Genomic DNA, 14,845 nt, shown 5'->3' with positions numbered 1-14,845 from the left:
ATTTAACTGTTTTTTCACCAACACCAGTTACTGTTCTTTTGCTCGGGAGATCAAATGTCATTGGTGTTTCATCCATATTTTCTATGTGGCAGCTCAAATACATATTCCTTTTGATGTTTTATAATAAGTCTTTGGAAGGATTCGATTTTTTTTTTCTTCTAGGTCTCTTGGCAGCTTTTGTGCTATCTTTGTTCGCTGATGAAGACAGAGACCATGACAGTTCATGAAGCGAGTACACCAACTCACTGATGCAACAAATACTGATGACTTTTCTGACTTGTATTTGTCATCTTTCGACATTTGCAGAGCATGCAGACGAATTCCAGTTCTAGTGACGAGGTACCCATTTTGCCGACATTCAACAACACAGTCATTGAGATCCTTCTCCAGCCCAGGAAATGAAGCGTACCTCATTGGACATCTTTCTTGCTGCTTGACATATCTCCGTGTGTGTGTGTGTGTGAGAGTGAGTGTGTGTGTGTGTGTTTTTTTGCCATTCTCTTATTTGCTTCTCATAGATACAGAATTCATGGGCAGCAGCGCAATTATTGTTTGCTTCTGCATATTCAACAACTTTAAGTTTGAACACTACATCATAAACAGACCGTTTTCTTTTGATTTCACTGTTGTTGATTTTAAATAGTACGAAACTAGTAGAAAATAATAGTTGTACATTTTTAGGACTTTATAGAGGAATGTCACCTGCTTTATCAAATTATAATTGTTCTTTGTTTATTTCACAGTAGCTTTGTAGATTGGCAATCTGGCAATAATAGGCTATTTAAATTTTATTACAGATTTTATTGCTTTTGTGCATTGTTTTCAGATTGGCTACAAGACTTAGGAGGGTCCAGTGCTCAACATGCATGAAGAGATCAAATTACATCATTTATTGTATTTTTTTGGATTGACATGTAAGGTGTAGCATTTTGTGAAAAGGCTGGGTCAGATTCCATGCTTAGAAAATGTAAATGAAATGTTAACGCATTTTTAAGGAAGCGAGTCTAGAACTGATATTCCATCATCTGTGATCTACAACAGGGGTCAGCAAACTTTGGCTCCCAGCCCATTGAAGTAAGCCATGAGTGCACTGGGGCATTTTGTTTACCTGGAGTGTTGCAGGCATGCAGTCACTCAGCCAATGAGAGCGGCAGGAAGTGATGTGGGCCAAGGGCTGGGCTGGCTGCCACTTCCCACTGGTCCTGTTGGCCAGGAACAGTGAACTACAGACACTGGGAGCTGCAGGGCACTGTGCCCACAGATGCTCCAAGTAAACAAAATGTCCTGGCATACCAGTGGCTTACCCTGACAAACTGGGAACTGAAGTTTGCCAGCTACTGAAATTTAGGGTTGGCAAAATGGCATAGTGTTTTGCCATTTTTTACCTATTCATTGTGGGGGTGAAGGGCTCGGCTTATAAATGAACAGGTTAGTGAACGAGTATAGATTATATTGAACTTCAGTCATTTTATATTCTTTGCAGATTTTCACACCTCACTCTTCACCATATAATTTATGAATACAGGCAGTCCCCGGGTTACATGGATCCGACTTACATCGGATCCCTACTTACAACCCTGCACTAGCTGCTTCCCCCCAGCAGACCAGGGAGACGTGAAGCTAGCGCACCCCCCCCAGCAAACCAGGGAGACGCGGAGCGGCTTTTCTCAGCAGACACCTCAGCTTGAGAATAAAGGACTGAGGAGAGTGAGGTGTGGGAGAATAAAACTGAGCTCTGGAGAAATGTTTGGCTAGAGTTTCCCCTACAATATGTACCAGTTCCGACTTACATACAAATTCAACTTAAGAACAAACCTACAGTCCCTATCTTGTACGTAACCCGAGGACTGCCTGTATGTTGAACAAGCACAGAGCGAGCCCACTACAAATTTGTGGGGGAACTTGCTATTTACTTTTTTCCACTGTGAAAACCAACCATTTCTTCCTGCCATTTTTTCTTGTCTTTTAACCAGTTACCAATCCATGAGAGAATTTTCCCTGTTATTCTGTGACTGCTTTACTTTGGTTGAGAGATTTTGGTGAGGGGCATTGTAAGGCTTTCTAAGTCCCTAAGTATACTAAATCCACCAGGTCCTTCTTGTCCACATTCTCGTTGACTGCCTCAAAGAATTCCAATAGATTGGTTAGGCATAAATTCCCTTTATAAACCCTGTGTTGACTCTTCCTCAACAAATCATGTTCATCTATGTGTCTAATTGTGTTCTTATAATTCAGCTAGTTTGACACCTCTGTCTGGGACAGTTGATGATATTTGTCACCTAAAAAGAATGGGACAGGTGTGGGAATTTCCCTCGCATCCTTTTCAGTGAAGACAAAAATGCATTTAGTTTCCTCACAGTGGCCCTTTAGAATCCTCACTGTCTAGGTTCACCCCTAATTGTCAGGCTTCCCGCATCAAATGTATATTTACTTGTTTTTTCCCTGTTTGCTCTTCAGATTTTTTTTGGCCTGCCTAAGTATATTTTATACTTGGCTTGCCAGAGTTTATGCTGCTTTCTATTTCTCTCAGTAGGATCTGATTTTCACTTTTAAAAAGGTTGCCATTTTGTCTCTAACCATCTCTTTTTAAAGCCAGGGTTGTGGCTTATTTTGGTCCTCTTTAGTTTGGGGGTATTCATTTAGTTTGAATCTCTACATGGTTATTTTAAAAAGTTTCCATGCAGATTACAGACATTTCACCCTTGTGACTGTTTCTTTATATTTCCATTTAACTAGCTTCCTCATTTTTGTGTAGTTATCCTTTTTGAAGTTAGATGCTACTGCCGGTGCTTCTTTGGTATTTTCCCCACTTTTATAAGGATGTTAAATTTAACCACGCTGTGGTTGCTATTACCAGGAAGTTCATCTGTAGTCAACTCTTGGACCAGAACCTGAGTGACACCCTGGACTAAATCAAGAAGTACTATGTCTGCATCCTATCCTGATAGTTAAGTGTTCCTAGTCAACATGGAGATGGAATACTTGAAATCCTCTATTATTATTATTGAGTTTTCTGTCATTGCAGCTTCTCTGCTCTCCCCAGCATTTACAATTAATTTCCCCATTCTGGTCTGGTGGTCGGTAGCATATTCCTACCAACTGTGCTTATTCAAGCATAAGAGACCGCTATGATCATCTAGTCTGACCTCCTGTATGGTACATGCCACAGAATTTCCCCACAGTAATTCTAAGAACAAATCTTTTAAAAAACCATCCAATCTTGATTTAAAAATTATTTGTGATGGTGAATCCACCACGACCCTTGCTAAATGGATCTAGTGGTTGGTTAGTTTTAGCCATTACAAATATATGCCTTATTTCCAATTTTAATTTGTCAGGCTCTAATTTCTAGCCATTGGTCATGTTAGACATTTCTCTGTTAGGTTGGAGAGCCTGTTAAACATTTGTTTTCTATATAGGTATTTGTAGGCTGTATTCAAATCATGCCTTAGCCTTCTCTCTGTTAAACTAGGTAGATTGAACTCCCTGAGTGCATAAGCAGGGCTCGACAAATAATACAATCTATTTGCCTGAGGCGAGTAGATTGCAACCCGGAAGAGCCGGGTTCGAGTGATCTGCGCATGCGCAGATCGCCGGACAGCGCGGCTGGTGAGCGGGGCTCGCCGCGGCTTGGCGAGCCCTGATAAGGCATATTTCATCTTAGAATGCTGGTTCATATCGATTCCAATCAGGAGTGTGTGCACAGATGTCGGAAACTTTTCTCCTAGCAGTACTTGTTGAGTTGGCTGTGGAGTCCCCCTGGCGGTGCCAGAATGATGCAATATGTATGGCCCTGCCAACCTCCCTGCCCCTCGGTTCCTTCTCACCATCTGTGATGATGTTGGAACACTGCTCGCTTGCTTGCAAATGCTCCCTAGCATTATTGTTGCAATTAGTTAGTTAGTGGTTTGTTACTGTTAGTATAGTTAGTGTTTAAGATGCTGTTCATTTGGGGCAGCTGGGTTCATCTGCCCAGGGCTGTGGGGCACGCTGTGCAAGCCTAAGGCTTCAAAGCATGAGGTTCGTGCCCGAAGCCCATGTGTAATGGGGACCCCCACTGCTCCTTCTTACAGTGCTTAAAAAAACCGCATCGGGTGGAATGTTGTAAAATCTGCAAAGCTTTCAGGACTCTCATGGAAAAAGAAAGCAGCTTTCGCTAAAAGCGGTTCTTGGTGGAAGCCTGCTTTAGACAAGTGGCTCCTGTTCATCAGTGCAGTGACCCAGTGTCAGTGCACAGCATGGTTCAGTCAAGGGACTCTGTCAAGGAGCTATGGCACTGCAAGTCCCTGGTATAGCAGAGAGGCGAGCCATGGCTCTGCTCAACCTCTCCAGCTCTCTCACACCACAAGAAGGGACAGGAGTCATTCCCCAGGACCACAAAGCAGGAATCTCCCTCCACATGTTATGAGCTGGCGCCATTGTCTTTGGGAGCTCAGGCACCGTTGGGTCCGGTACCAGGTGGCTCCCCCACCGATGGTTGAGCTGTCAAAGCCTGACATCTTTGAGGTGGCCAGGGACTTCATTGAACTCATGGCGCCCTTGCCTCAGGAAGACAAGTCTGACTCTGTGGCATTGTCCAGCTGGGTGCTGTCATGAGGCGATCCCGTATTGATATGGTTCTTTCCTTCTGTGCACCTGCACCATCTGAGGCACCACTCTAGGCTTCTGGCTTTCCCCGACACTGAGCTTGATGCTCCCTCAAGGTATAGTTTGCCTGACCATCACCATGGGGATGTGCAAGAAGAACACTTGGGAGACTTGCAGGAGGAACCCAGATAAGGCACTTAAGGATGTAATAGTGTAGTCGATTAAACAGTAAGCAAAAGCTTCTCAGTCAATACTATAGACTACAGGCAGTCCCCGAGTTACGCGGATCCGACTTATGTCGGATCCACAGTTACGAACGGGGCTTTTCTCGCCCCGGAGGACGGGAGCGGCGGGACGCCCAGATGTGCCGCGGTCCGCCGCCCCCGTCCTCCGGGGCGAGAGAAGCTGCTCCCCGTCTCCCTGGTCTGCAGGGAGACGGGGAGCAAAGCCTTGGAGCACGCCCGCAGAGGGACAGCCCGGGCGCGCTCCGCGGCTTTGCTCCCCGTCTCCCGACCAGCAGACCAGGGAGATGGGGAGCAGAGCCTCGGAGCACGCCCGCAGTGGGACAGCGTGGCGTGCCTGGACTGTCCCGCTGCCCGTGTGCTCTGCGGCTTTGCTCCGCGTCTCCCAGGTCAGCAGACCAGGGAGACGGAGCAAAGCTGTGGAGGACTTGGGCGGTCCCGCCACCCCCGTCTCCCTGGTCTGCTGGGCGGGGGGGTGCAGCTAGTACCCCTCCCCCCAGCAGACCAGGCTTTTCTTGCCTACCCCTGGGGTAGAGCAGCTGGGGGCTGCCGGGTTGGTCCCGCAGCGCCGCTCCGGACCAACCCGGCAGCACCCCAGCTGCTCTGCCCCAGGCGTCCTGATTCAGCCGCTGCTGGTCAGTTTCAGCAGCGGCTGAATCAGGACGCCTGGGGCAGAGCAGCTGGGGTGCTGCTGGGTTGCTCCAGTAGCGCCGAGGAGCCGCGCTACTGGAGCACCCCAGCTGCTCTGCCCCAGGCGTCCCCAAGTCAGCCGCTGCTGAAACTGACCAGCAGCTGACTACAGGAAGCCCGAGGCAGAGTTGCTCTGCCCCAGGCTTCCTGGAATCAGCTGCTGATCAGTTTCAGCAGCAGCTGACTTGGGGACGCCTGGGGTTCTTAAGTTGAATCTGTATGTAAGTCAGAACTGGCGTCCAGATTCAGCCGCGGTTGAAACTGATCTGTTTCAGCAGCGGCTGATGCCAGTTCTGACTTACATACAGATTCAACTTAAGAACAAACCTACAGTCCCTATCTTGTACGTAACCCAGGGACTGCCTGTACTCGCATGCCCTTCCCTCCCCTCCTTCCCTTGCCAGAACACTTTTTAACAAGGTGGCCAGCAGCTTGGCTCAGTCCTGGCTTGTGCCAGGTCTGGGATCTATCCCACTGTGGCTCTGCATTTAAAATTATTTGGAGCCAGGCAGGCAGGCAGCCCGGCTCAGTTCTAGCTCGTGCAGGGTCTGGGAGCTCAGATTCTGCCCCGGACAGAGGCAGCAGTGCAGGGCGATAGACGGGCAGTCCCTGAGGGGAACTGTTTTTTTTTTTTAACTGGCTTCCCTTGCAGACCAGCTTCTGCCTGGCACCCCACACAGCAGCACGGAGTGGCAGGGACCTCCTCGGGAGTGGGGTCGGAGCACACTGGCTGCCAGGCCCACCCCTGGGGACTATAGAATAGTTGAGTAACAAATAAGAATTCATAGGTTAATCAACTTTTCAATTAACCGATATTTAACATCCCTAGAGGCGGTAGCAGGGGCTTCAACCTCTCACCATCTTGGCTTCAAGTGTTGGGAGTTTCCTCTGGAGGCCCAGCACACCCTGCATGACCTCCCATTTGAGAAGTCGGGGGTCTTCTCTGAGTAAATGGACTCGAGCCTCCATAGCCTAAAAGACTCCGGCACTACTATTCATTCTTTGGGTATAGGCCATGCATTCACCCAGGGGAAGTCCTTTAGGCCACAGCAGCAGTAACATCACCAGCAGTGCTCGTTCCAGTTGCACTCCAGGAAGAACTCTCTCTGCCATAGGAGTCAAAACGACTGGCACAGGGCATTCTCCCAGTCACCACACCAAGGCCAAGCAGCAACAGAAATCTCAGTCCGTCCCAAAGTAAGAATGTGGATGTAGCTTGAAGGGTGGTATAAGGGGGGCAGCTGTCAGATGGCATCTGATGAAGTGGGTTTTTGCCCACAAAAGCTCATGCCCAAACAGATCTGTTATGTTAGAAGACTGCGTGCCAATCCACATCCCAGATCCCTTCTTCTTCCCCTCCCATCTGATTCTGCAACCCCCATCCCCATTCCTTTCTACTTGGGCCCTTAACTTTGAACTGTTGGGTCCTATGTGCGATGGAGGTAGGTTCACGCACCACTTCTGCTCTTCCTTCTCATGAGCCACTCCCTTTGTCAGGAGGTGCCGTCACTCTTTGCCATGGGGCAAAGAGGGGGGGCCTCAAGCCCATTTTGGGGTTGTGCGGTTCTCAACAGGTTTATGGTAAAATTGAGATTCCACATGCTCTCATTAGACTTGATTATGCCTTCCTTGGATCTGTGGAGTTTGTATGCAGCGCTCCGCATGACACCTACTTTTGCATGGTCATTTTTTCATCTCACAAGCGGTCCCTAAAATTCCCAGTAAACCACAATCACTACCAATTTAGAGAGCTCTTCTTTGGTCCTTGGTGTTTTCATTAAATGCCTGGTGGTGGTAGCAGCCTTTCTTCACAAGAGACAGGTGTACATGTGCCCTTATCTTGATGACTGGCTGCTGAGGGGTCACTCCAGGGAACAGGTGGAGTCCTATGTCTGCTTAGTCATGGACTCTTTGTGCAGATTGAGTATACTACTCAACTGAGAGATCAACTCTCATTGCAACCCAAGGAGCAGAGTTTATAGTGGCAGTCTTGGACTTAGCTTCGGCAAGGGCGATCCTTTCAGAGTTGGGCTCCAGGCTGTGGTGCAGATAATCCACTTGTTCTTATGCTACCCCGTTACCGTGGTGAGGTACTGCATGAGCTTTCACGGGCTCATGGCTGCATGCACGTACATAGTCAGGCACACCAGACTCAGACTACATCCGGCACGGCTTACCCCTGTTTATGGTCCAGGACGGTTTTACCTTGTGTTGGCCGTACCTCATCAGATGCTCGATTCACTGACTTGATGGCTGGATTCCCTTCCATGCTCTCCACATTCACTGACCAGAGTCACAGACATGTTGGACTTGGACGGGGGAGCACATCTGGGAGACTGGCATATGAGGGTCGGTGGTAGAATGATGGTTTGCTTTTCCTTATCCGTGTTAAGGATCCGTAGGTCAGTTTGACCTTTCAGATATTTCATACTCCTATGCAAGATCAGTGTGACACTTCTGACGGACAGTCCCACTGCCCTGTTCTATATCAGCAAACAAGGTGGCGTCGAAGCCTTACTCTTTTGTCGAGAAGCTGTTCTATTTTGGGATTTCTGTATAGTCCAGTCCATCTCCTGGAGGCTTCTTATCTCCTGTGTGTGTGTGTGAAACATGGTGGTAGATTGCCTCAAAAGATCGTTTTGCAAGCAGAAGAGGTCACTTCGCTAAGACGTCCTGCATTCCAGTGCTCACAGCCCATTCAACAGGTTCTCTTGAGGAGGAAACCATCCGCCAGAGCTACTTCTCTTGCTCAGTGGAAGAGGTTCTCCTGTCAGTGCACCCACCATCAAATAGCTCCAGCCCGGACACGCATCCTAAATATCCTTGACTATTTGCTGCACCTTAAGGAGAAAGGGTTAGCCGTGTTCTCCTTCAGGATTCACCTAGCAGCCATATCTGCATTCCATCCTGCATAGAGTGATCGATTGGTATTCACCAACCCCATGGCTGTGCGCTTTCTCAAAGGCTTGGAAAGGATCTACCTCCATTCATGACCACACCTTCCAACATGGGATCTTAACTTGGCCCTCTCGAGGGTTAAATCCGCCCTTTGAGTCCAGTTTGCTCCTCTGTCTGACATGGAACGTGGCAGTTATAGTGGCCATTACATCAGCCAGGAGAATATCATTGCTGAAAGCACTGACATCTGAGGGCCCCCCCCCCCCCCCCCCCCCATATTGTCGTCCATAAGGACAAGGTGCAGCTCACTTCCTGCCCAAAGTAGTTTGTCCATTCCGGTCTTCTGCTCGAAGCCATGTGTCAGTGCACGCCAGCAACAGCTTTAGGCCCTGGACGTCTAGAGGGCGCTTGCTTTCTATAGCAACCTCATAAGAGCATTCAGAAAATCAGACCAACTCTTTGTTGCCATTGCCGATCGCACAAAGGGCCTTCTAGTTTCATCCCCACATATCTCATCTCTGATTACAGTCTGTATCCATACCTGTTACGAGCTGGCCAAGATCTCCACCCCAACCATCATGGCACACTCAACCACGGCACACGTGACAGGAGCACAAGTTTCCTTGACTTCTTTCCTTGCCCAGGTTCCGATCCAGGACATATGCAGAGCAGCGCCTTGGTCCTCGATACATAAATTTACAGCACATGACAGGAATGGCACAGCTGTCGGTAAACCAGTTTTCTACTCCCATAATGCACTGGCTCAGGACCCATGCCAACTTTGGGGAGTAGTTTGGAGTAACCTGATTGGCATTGACGTGAACAAGCTCTTGAACAAGAAAAAATGGTTACTCACCTCTTGTGATGTGTTTTTGAGATGTGGTGCTCATGGCCATTCCAGTACCCACCCTCCTTCCCCTCTCAGTTCCTTCTTGCTGGTTACCCCAACAGAGGGGGGTCGAGTCAGCAGGGTTATATATAGTGCTCCACTCAGGCACCAATCCGGGGGCTCTCCATCTGACCCACTGGGTACTGCAAAGGGAAAAGTTTCTGCCATCCATGCATGCAACATGTGCACACCTGGTTAGAATGGGGGTGAACAACACATCTCAAAAACTACCAGTTACGAGAGGCGACTAATCCTTCAATCACTGTCTTGCCTTTTTCTCTGAACCCTCTTTACTTTCTCAACTATAGGGACTGTGCCCAATCTGCAGAGAATAAAATGTCTTGAATCTGCCTTCATCACTAACTTGGTGTATACACTGTGGGGAGTCAAATTTGGGACTGTCTGTCATAGGGGTGTCAGCGACTAATCAACTAATTGACTATCCAATAAGCAAAAGGCGCTTCTCCCCCACACTCCCTTGCTGTCTTAGTCAGAAAGAGGCGGAAGGAGGAGGGGTACTTGGGGGGAGCCAGCTTAAAAGCCAGTCGTTTTCCCCCTCCCTCCCCAGCTTGAGCTCTGGGGGAGGGGGCGCAGTGGCAGCGATCCACCTTTGAAATATACAGGGGGTTCTTGTGCATTTCAAAGTGGAAGCACCACATGGTGCCTGGGGCCAGCGGGGGACTCAGAGCCCCTACATGGCTCTTGCTATATTCCCTTATTGACTAGTCCAGGGGTTCCCAAACTTTTTGACGCTGAGGACTAGTAAATCCATTTACAACCTTTTGGAGGACCAGTAACCCTTATTTGCATATTTATTAAGCAAATGATGAATATGCAAATAAATTGTTTCTGGTCTTCCCAAAGCCCCCACTGCCAACTTTAGTCCACAGAAAAGTCAGTTGGGGCCACACAAGTGAGATACAAAACCACAACCCCTCAAACCTCTCTAATGTGGCCCCAACTGTGCTTGTGGGTGCTGGGACAGAGTTCTGGGGAAGGGTGCCAATGAGTGCTGGGGCAGGGGACAGTGCTTGTGGATGCTGGGGCAGAGTACTTGTGGGAGTTGGGGGGGGGGGGGGGGGACGACAGGGACTGATACCTGGGGATCCTGTTGCTGCCAAGGCCCAGGAAGTGTGTGGGTTGTTCCCCCAAACAGTGGCGCTGTATCTGACACGCTGGTCCATTACACGCCTGATGCCTTCCTGTGCAGGGGAAGGGGGGAGTCCTGGACCGTGCCTGCCCCAACCACTCGGGCAGCATGCGCCTTGCTCCTCCGCTCCCCTCGGCAGCATGCACCCCGAGCAGCTGGAGCCGGCGCAGTCCCGGATCCCCACCCACTGCCCCGTGTGCAGGAAGCCAGCAAGGGCACACAGTCCCCAGCGCGCGATGGACCAGCGTTTTAGGTACCACGCCGGTTGTTGGGACGGAGGGGAGAGCAGCCCGCACACTTCCGGGACCTGGCACGCAGCTGCAGAACTGCCCCCCAATCCCACAGGAAGCCTGTGCTATCTCCGTGGTCCCTGGAAGTAGCATCAGCGCGGCATTCGTTTTGGGGATTGGGTGCAGTGAGGTGGGCGCTCTCGCAAAAAATTTTCTGAGGCCCTGTGTTTTTTTTTTTTTTTTCCACAGACCGGTACCAGGCCGCGGACCATAGTTTGGAAATTCCATTGAGTATTCGATTAGTTGAATAATTTAATTTTAACATCCCTATCAGTGCTGGTGCCCTAAGCACTCCCCCTCTTATGGTGGGAGCAGCCAGTCTGCGGGGAGGCGGTGGGGGCACAAGCTGTGAGGGCAAGTGGTTAACTCTCCGGGACCGAAGGCTAATTGCTGCATTGGCACGTGGCCTGGGAGAGTTGGTTTGTCTTCGGTTGCAGGCTGTGCTGCTGCTGCCTCCTGCTCCTCTGGCGTTCAGCCTGCACTCATGCCGCTTGCTGCTGCCTCGGGGGTGGGGCTGAGAGCTGCTGGAGCTGGCACTGAGTCGACAGGGGTGGAAGGGCACGGCTAGAGGATGGGGCTGCTGGAGCCAGCACTGAGCCCAAGGACCGGGGGAGACTGAGGAATGGGGCTGTTAGTCGACACTGCTTGCAGCCACTTAACATCCTGTCCCTGACCTGCACAGCCGAGGGCACCACGTGATGCCCTAGGGACGGGCTCTGCTGCCTGTGTGCCTGGGTGAGAGCTGCACTGTGGACCCTGTGTGGCTCTGGGCCCATGATCTGCACTTTGGCCCCCTTGCTTTTAGGGTCTTGTTGATGCATCAGTGGATGCAGGGCAGAGACTGGATGGGAAATCCAGTGCTTTAGCCCCCAGTCTGTGCTGTCCCTCTGCAACCTATTTTTAAAATAATTTCATTATAAGGGGGGTTGGCAGCGTGGCACTACAGTCTCCGTTATAAGCCCATCTTTGTTGTTGTAACGGTAATTGTTTGGGCTGAAAATGTCCATGTTTGCCCTTCCTCTGGCTGTCGATTTTGTTGTTGTTGTTTTTGTAATGTTTCAACAAAAATGGTTTGTCATTTTTTAGAGCAAAATTAGAGAGAAATGCAGCATGAGGCAGAGCGGTTGTCCTGGGGTCATGGAGGCGCCTTTTGCTCTCCTTAAGAAAATTCATCCAGATTTGTCCAAGCTATAAGCCTCTAGAAAATCAACGTGCACGTGCTTGATCGAGTAAGCAGTTAAAGAAGTTTCTGTTCAAAGAGTGCATGTCTTATCCCACTCTAGTAGCTGACCCATTTACAGGTGACTGTCTGCTACAGCTATCAGTTACCTTTTCTGTTAGCTGGATCAGTAAAGGGTTGTATTGTCCTTCTGTACAGGGCCTTGGTTTCCACCTTGCTAATTAGCCATATATGACAGATTTTAATTTTTTAGTTTGCTTTGTAAAAAGCCTAGGAAGTAACACATGTTAAAGGAGTCTTAATGTTACATAGTCAAGCACTCAAAGGGTAGGCAATGTTCTTGCAGCCCAATCCAGCCCTCTTGTCCCGTGTAGAACAGTACAGTCTTTGCTTGCTAGAACACCCCTGCCTCATTCTATCATTCTATTCACAGGATGGACCATGAAAAAAGCCGAAGATCGCAAGGAAAGAAAGGGTGTTCTTGGGGTTAAGGCACTGGACTTACTCGGGAGAGCTGGGTTCTATTCCTAGAACTGCTTCAAGCTTCTCATGTTGTTGAAGGCAAGGCTGTTTTGTAAAACACAGGCACCGAGAGGACTGAATTAAGGTTGCACAAGGCAGCCTTAAATCTGACATTGCCTGACTTCAGAGCGCTTGCCTTTGCAACCTTCACATTCTTCTAAAAGCCTGTGAAGTGGGAATGAGGACTAGCGGTGGCAATGATTGAAGCCAGTGAGCGCTGTAATTCCTAGGGGTCCCTGGCTAGCTAAAGGAAGCACAGGGTGTCAGCACTGTCTGAGAATGGATGTTCTGCTGCTGCTGGTTGGAGACCGAAGAAGGAAGGATTCTGAATTGGCATTTAAATGTTGCCATAAAGCACATTAACAGCTTTATGGGCACAACTAATTTTGCAGCCTATAAAGAAGTTTTAAAGCTCTCATGAGGGGTTTAAAGGTGACCTGCAAAAATTTCATTTGGAATGAGCCAAGAACAAGAATCTGTACAGTTAGTCCAGGACAAAGAGTAATGGCAACTCCTGGGTGAAAGTCTCTGCACATTTTTAAAAACGTTGCATATTTTATTTGTCAAAATAACACAGGATCACACCAGTTTCAATTATTTTGGTAACTTTTTCAAAATACCTGTTAGCAAGTATGTCTATAACCGTACAGACTCCAACAACAAAAGTCATGAAATGTGTTTTGATTCCTTATTGAGTCTATTCATTCATAACTTTTGGCTATAATATAGAAGTGTATTTCCCACACCCCTGAGAAGCAGCGCGAGGGCTTTGGGGAGTCCTGGGTAACAGAGGAGCTGAGGGAGAGGGAAGTAATTTCTGGGAAGGAGTCAGAGTAAACCTGGAGAGTTATGTGATATGTGGAAGAAGTATGGAACAGGGTTTTGGGGGAGCACCCCCTTCCCCTCTCCCCCCCCCCCCGGTGCAGGCCCTGGCTGACCCTAGCCTCTCCAGTTCAGCCAGGCATAGCTGCCTCGGTCCCCTTGTGTCCCTGCACCTCCTCTCATCTGCCCTCTTCCCCTCCCCCATCTATCCCTGCACTGGCACTCCCTCTTGTCCCTATGTGGTCCTACATTCTCAGTCCCCTTCAGCCCTTCACTCAGTGCTATCACCCCACTAGCTCCTGGGCTCCCACCCCAGTCTGTGTCCCACTAGTCCTGCGAATATCAACCAGTCTGTGACCCCCAGTCTGTCGTCGTCCTCCGCATCGTGTCCCTCCCACCCTGGTGGGGTACTGCAAGGTGGCAGCATCTCCTTCTCCCTCTCCCTCTCCCTCTCCCTTTCCATGGTGACTGGCTGCTCTGGCCCATAAGCTCGCTGCCCTCTCTGCCACCACCTGTGGGCAGAAGATATAACTGCAGATTTCCTTCACTTTCCACATTAGAATTTGGAGTGAGAGTGAGTCTGCAAGGGGACATTCATTTTGCTCTTGCACAATGGCACAATATTTCCTCAGGAGTAATTAACATAGTTGCCTTACATCTGTCTTGGTTACCTTAAATGTCAGTTTATCCTCTTCCCCAGTGCCCCAGCTACACAAAACATTCCCCCACTCTATTCCCTGCACTGTGGAGATGGCTTGTAGGGGCCTGGGAAGAATCCTTTGTGTTGTGTCTTGTTGGAAAGGCAATGACTTGTGTGCATCAGCACTCTGCCTTTCCATGTCGATCTTCTCAATTCCCATTTCCCTAGTGTGAATTTGGGGACATCACACTTTATTTTAAAAATTGCTGTACAAGGACAAATGTCAGGCTAAAATCGCAGGCTTAAAAGGCCCTTTCTGTCCCTGTGCTGCTAGTTGCATGGCATGAATGGAAATGTAAAGGTGTAGCAAGGCCTACGTACCTGTTCTCTGTTGAGGCTCCCTGTTTGCTCTTTGCCTGTGCTCGTCACAGAGCTATACCCTCTTTCTCTGCCCGGCTAGTGTCATGTCTCACCTCTACTGCACTAGCCCAGTGCGGCTTCCTGGTAGGGATGTGAAAGGTGAATGGGTAAGCCATTAAGAGTGATGCCTACCACTTCTGGTTAACTGGTGAGGGCTGGGGCAGCTCCTCACCTGCTGCTGTGCCTGCCCACTCCCCTTTCATTGGTTAACCAATTAAATGGGATTTTACAACTTCCTGGTCCTGTTGGCTTAAAATAATTAAGGCTTCATTAACTGTTGAAATATACAGTTAGATTCTGTTACTGAACAAATGCCCTTAAAGTGTGTTGGGGCTCTCAGCATCCCAGTTGTCTTACATGCTGGGCATCCCAATCAGGGAACTCTGTACTTTACGGGAGCTTGAGAACCATTGTGTGAGGAGGGGCTGGACCTCCGAGAACTAGGTTCAATTCAGGGCCGGAGCCATAGTCTCTTCCGTCTTGGGCTGGCAGGCAAGGGAGTTTAGGGGCAGTTG

General features: G+C 49.1%; 1 protein-coding gene across 4 annotated transcripts in view; it reads left to right on the top strand.

The window, feature by feature from the left end:
* Positions 1-14,845, top strand: part of CHD6 (chromodomain helicase DNA binding protein 6) — a 146,273-nt gene that overhangs the window by 20,870 nt on the left and 110,558 nt on the right. For all 4 annotated transcript variants that reach the window (XM_075900739.2, XM_075900741.2, XM_075900740.2 and 1 more), the window contains exon 2: positions 163-339. In XM_075900739.2, the coding sequence (XP_075756854.2) occupies positions 310-339 (30 nt within the window). In that variant the 5' untranslated portion in view covers positions 163-309. The remainder of the gene's footprint in view (positions 1-162; positions 340-14,845) is intronic.

This window comes from Pelodiscus sinensis, chromosome 17, assembly GCF_052426305.1.
Source record: "Pelodiscus sinensis isolate ZL-2025 chromosome 17, ASM5242630v1, whole genome shotgun sequence".
NCBI lineage: Eukaryota > Metazoa > Chordata > Testudines > Trionychidae > Pelodiscus > Pelodiscus sinensis.
The sequence above is the reverse complement of the archived record's forward strand: the minus strand, read 5'-3'. Positions and strand labels throughout refer to the sequence as shown.